The sequence below is a fragment of the Myotis davidii genome, unplaced genomic scaffold (genome assembly GCF_000327345.1).
Source record: "Myotis davidii unplaced genomic scaffold, ASM32734v1 scaffold710, whole genome shotgun sequence".
In the NCBI taxonomy this organism is placed as follows: Eukaryota; Metazoa; Chordata; class Mammalia; order Chiroptera; family Vespertilionidae; genus Myotis; species Myotis davidii.
The window spans coordinates 521,050-523,603 of record NW_006284328.1 but is presented as its reverse complement, the minus strand read 5'-3'; the positions used below and the strand labels follow the sequence as shown (position 1 = coordinate 523,603).

Here is a 2,554-nt window from a genome sequence, read left to right as displayed (position 1 = left end):
CTAAGAGCATAGGCCCTAGAATAGCACAGCTGTGGGTCTGTCCCAGCACACCTGTCCTGCTGTGTAACCCTGAGCCTCCGTTCCCTCATCCATAAAATGGGAATAATAATCTCTACCTCCAGGCTGTTGGGAAAGTTAAATGGCAAGCTGCATGTAAATTACCTGGCACATGCAGCCCTTGTGTGAACACTGGCAGCTGTAATTACTGTGTCCGAACGTGGTCTGGGAAGTTGTGGGGGGGGCGGGGAAGGGGGCGTGCGTGGGGTGCCCTAATTGCTGTGAAGGGTGTCCTTCACCCAGGCTGATGGGGAAATGTAAATGAGCTGTCCATGGTGGTAAGGACAAGGTCTGGCAAATCCCCCCCTTGGCCAGGCCGTCAGGGAAATGCACAAACAGGGTGTTGTCTACGTGCTCCTTCAGTTCCCTGAGGCTCCCAGAGGTCAAGGTCCCTGGCTGTAAGGGCTGCTTCTCTCCAGGTTGCCATAACTTTGCATGTGATTTGCATATACTTGTGCCCCGCCCCCTACCCCCCACCCAGCAGAGTCTTCTGGCATTTCCAAGTAAAACTACTGCTGCTCTCCCGGCAGGCCAAGTACCGATTCCCTTCTTCTCCAGTGTCTTCTCTGACTCCCATGATGGAGGAGGCTTCTGCACCCAGTGCTTAGGGAATGAGAGGGCGGGGAGGGGGAAGGAGGAGGGACGGTTGACCTTATAGCACCTTCCACACTGAACGGGAGCATCATCGTGATGAGAATGATTGAATCTGTTTCTCATTGCATGTACCTGGGATCCCTGATTCCCAGTGCATTCACACTAAGAGCTAGTAACTCCAATTCATAGCTTCTCGTCTATTTCTCCCCTGCATCCTTAATCCGACCTGAGGTGCCCTAGGTCCAGTGGCACCGAGTGGGTGGAGAGGCGCAGGGAGGGAGGGGCGCCGTGACAGCTGAGCGCTGCTTTGAGGAACCTTGCGAGAGGAAGTGGCTTCAGAGGCGCCCTGGCCGCCCCGGGCAGGAAAGGCGCAGGCAGGCGGGGGAGGTGTCGCGATGGCGCTCTGCGCTCCAGGAGGCGCAGCCCCGGGCGGCCCGGCCGGTGCGCTGCGGTCCGCGCGCGGCTAGATGACGGTGGACAGCAGCATGAGCAGTGGGTACTGCAGCCTGGAGGAGGAGCTGGAGGACTGCTTCTTCACGGCCAAGACCACCTTCTTCAAGAATGTGCAGAGCAAACAATCTGCGAAGGTAAACTTACTCGGATTCGAGAGACTTGCCTGGGCAGGGGTGGGGATGCGTGCGGGGCACCCTCTGTGGTCTCGGAGGGCAGCGTTGCCCCCGCAAACAGGCAGAGCCAGGTGCTACTGGGGTGGGTGGGCAGCTGCCTGGGGGCCCTCTAGAACTCGGCTGGGCAGACCAGAGGTTGGTTCCAGAGCCCTTCGGGGACCACCAGCAAAACAGGTTCTCTTTCTCACGCTCTGTTAGGCATTTCCTGTCCCTAGATCTCTGCAAAATGGCTCTCCAGAATCTGGGGACCGCGCTTGACTGGGGGGCGGGGAGGGGGGGGGTTGGCCACATGTTCACTTGGGGCTGGGAGTGTGATGGGCAACTGTTCCCTTTTTTCTTTTTCTTTCTTTCGTCATTCCCGCCCCCACCCCCCCAAATCCAAGCTTTGAAGCTCTAGATAGAAAGTGGATTTCGCCCCCCCTCCCCCAGGATAAACTTCCATAGGTTGAGACTTCCCTATTGCAAATGGCCAGAAACCAGCTTAAGACGCAGTCCAGCTACTTGGCAGAGGCCCAGGGTGTTTTCAGAAGCAACGGAAACTTCTTTCTTAGGTGGTTGTCCCACCACCATTTTTACTTCCTGGGTGGCTTGGACGGAACCTAAAGGGATTTGCATGCGTTTCCTAATGGGGTCCTCTGTGCTCCCTAAAGCTGTCAGCCCCTCCACACCACGCACACCTCCCCTGGTCTCCCCCCTCCCCAAGTGGCCGCACAGCCAACAAAGGGCCACAGACCTGGTCTGTGGCGGAGTGGTGAGAGCGCTGCCTGGCTACCTGTTTCATTCTTTATGGGAGAGGCGCTCCGCCAGCGCCTTGGAGAACTGACCCCAAAGGAGCTGTTTGTAGACCGGAGTGAGCTGGTCAGTGTCACGGGCAGGAGCAGGCTCATCACCGATGGAGCCGTCAGTCCTGTACGTGTAGAATTAGCCCCAGCTTCCCCAGGCCCGGCGCTGAGGCCTCCTTGGTTACTAACTCATCCTGCCCGGGGGGAGGGGAGGTCCCCAATTTGCTGGTTCCCCGGCGTCAAACAAAATGGCCCTTTCCCTTGTGAGGGGACACACGGGAACCAAAGGAGAGGTTTTGATTTTCGTGTTCGAAGGAGCCCCCTAACACTGGCCCCTCGACCCCGTGCCTGTCCTCCGGGGGCCCCTCATGAGGCTGAAGAGCAGGGCTTGTTCTGGAGGGATGGTGGTGGGGTGGGGGGTAGGCTGCAGAGGGGGCTTATGCAGAACAGCATGGCTGGGGAAGGGAGGTGCCTGCTCTCTTGGGGGTTCTTGCC

At 58.3% G+C, this 2,554-nt stretch overlaps 1 protein-coding gene across 1 annotated transcript in view; it reads left to right on the top strand.

Moving 5' to 3' along the window:
* The first annotated feature begins 884 nt into the window (after positions 1 to 884).
* RASSF5 (Ras association domain family member 5) overlaps positions 885 to 2,554 on the top strand; it is a 32,539-nt gene continuing 30,869 nt past the window's right edge. The window contains exon 1 of the mRNA XM_006754391.2: positions 885 to 1,238. Within this exon, the coding sequence (XP_006754454.1) occupies positions 1,119 to 1,238 (120 nt within the window). The 5' untranslated portion in view covers positions 885 to 1,118. The remainder of the gene's footprint in view (positions 1,239 to 2,554) is intronic.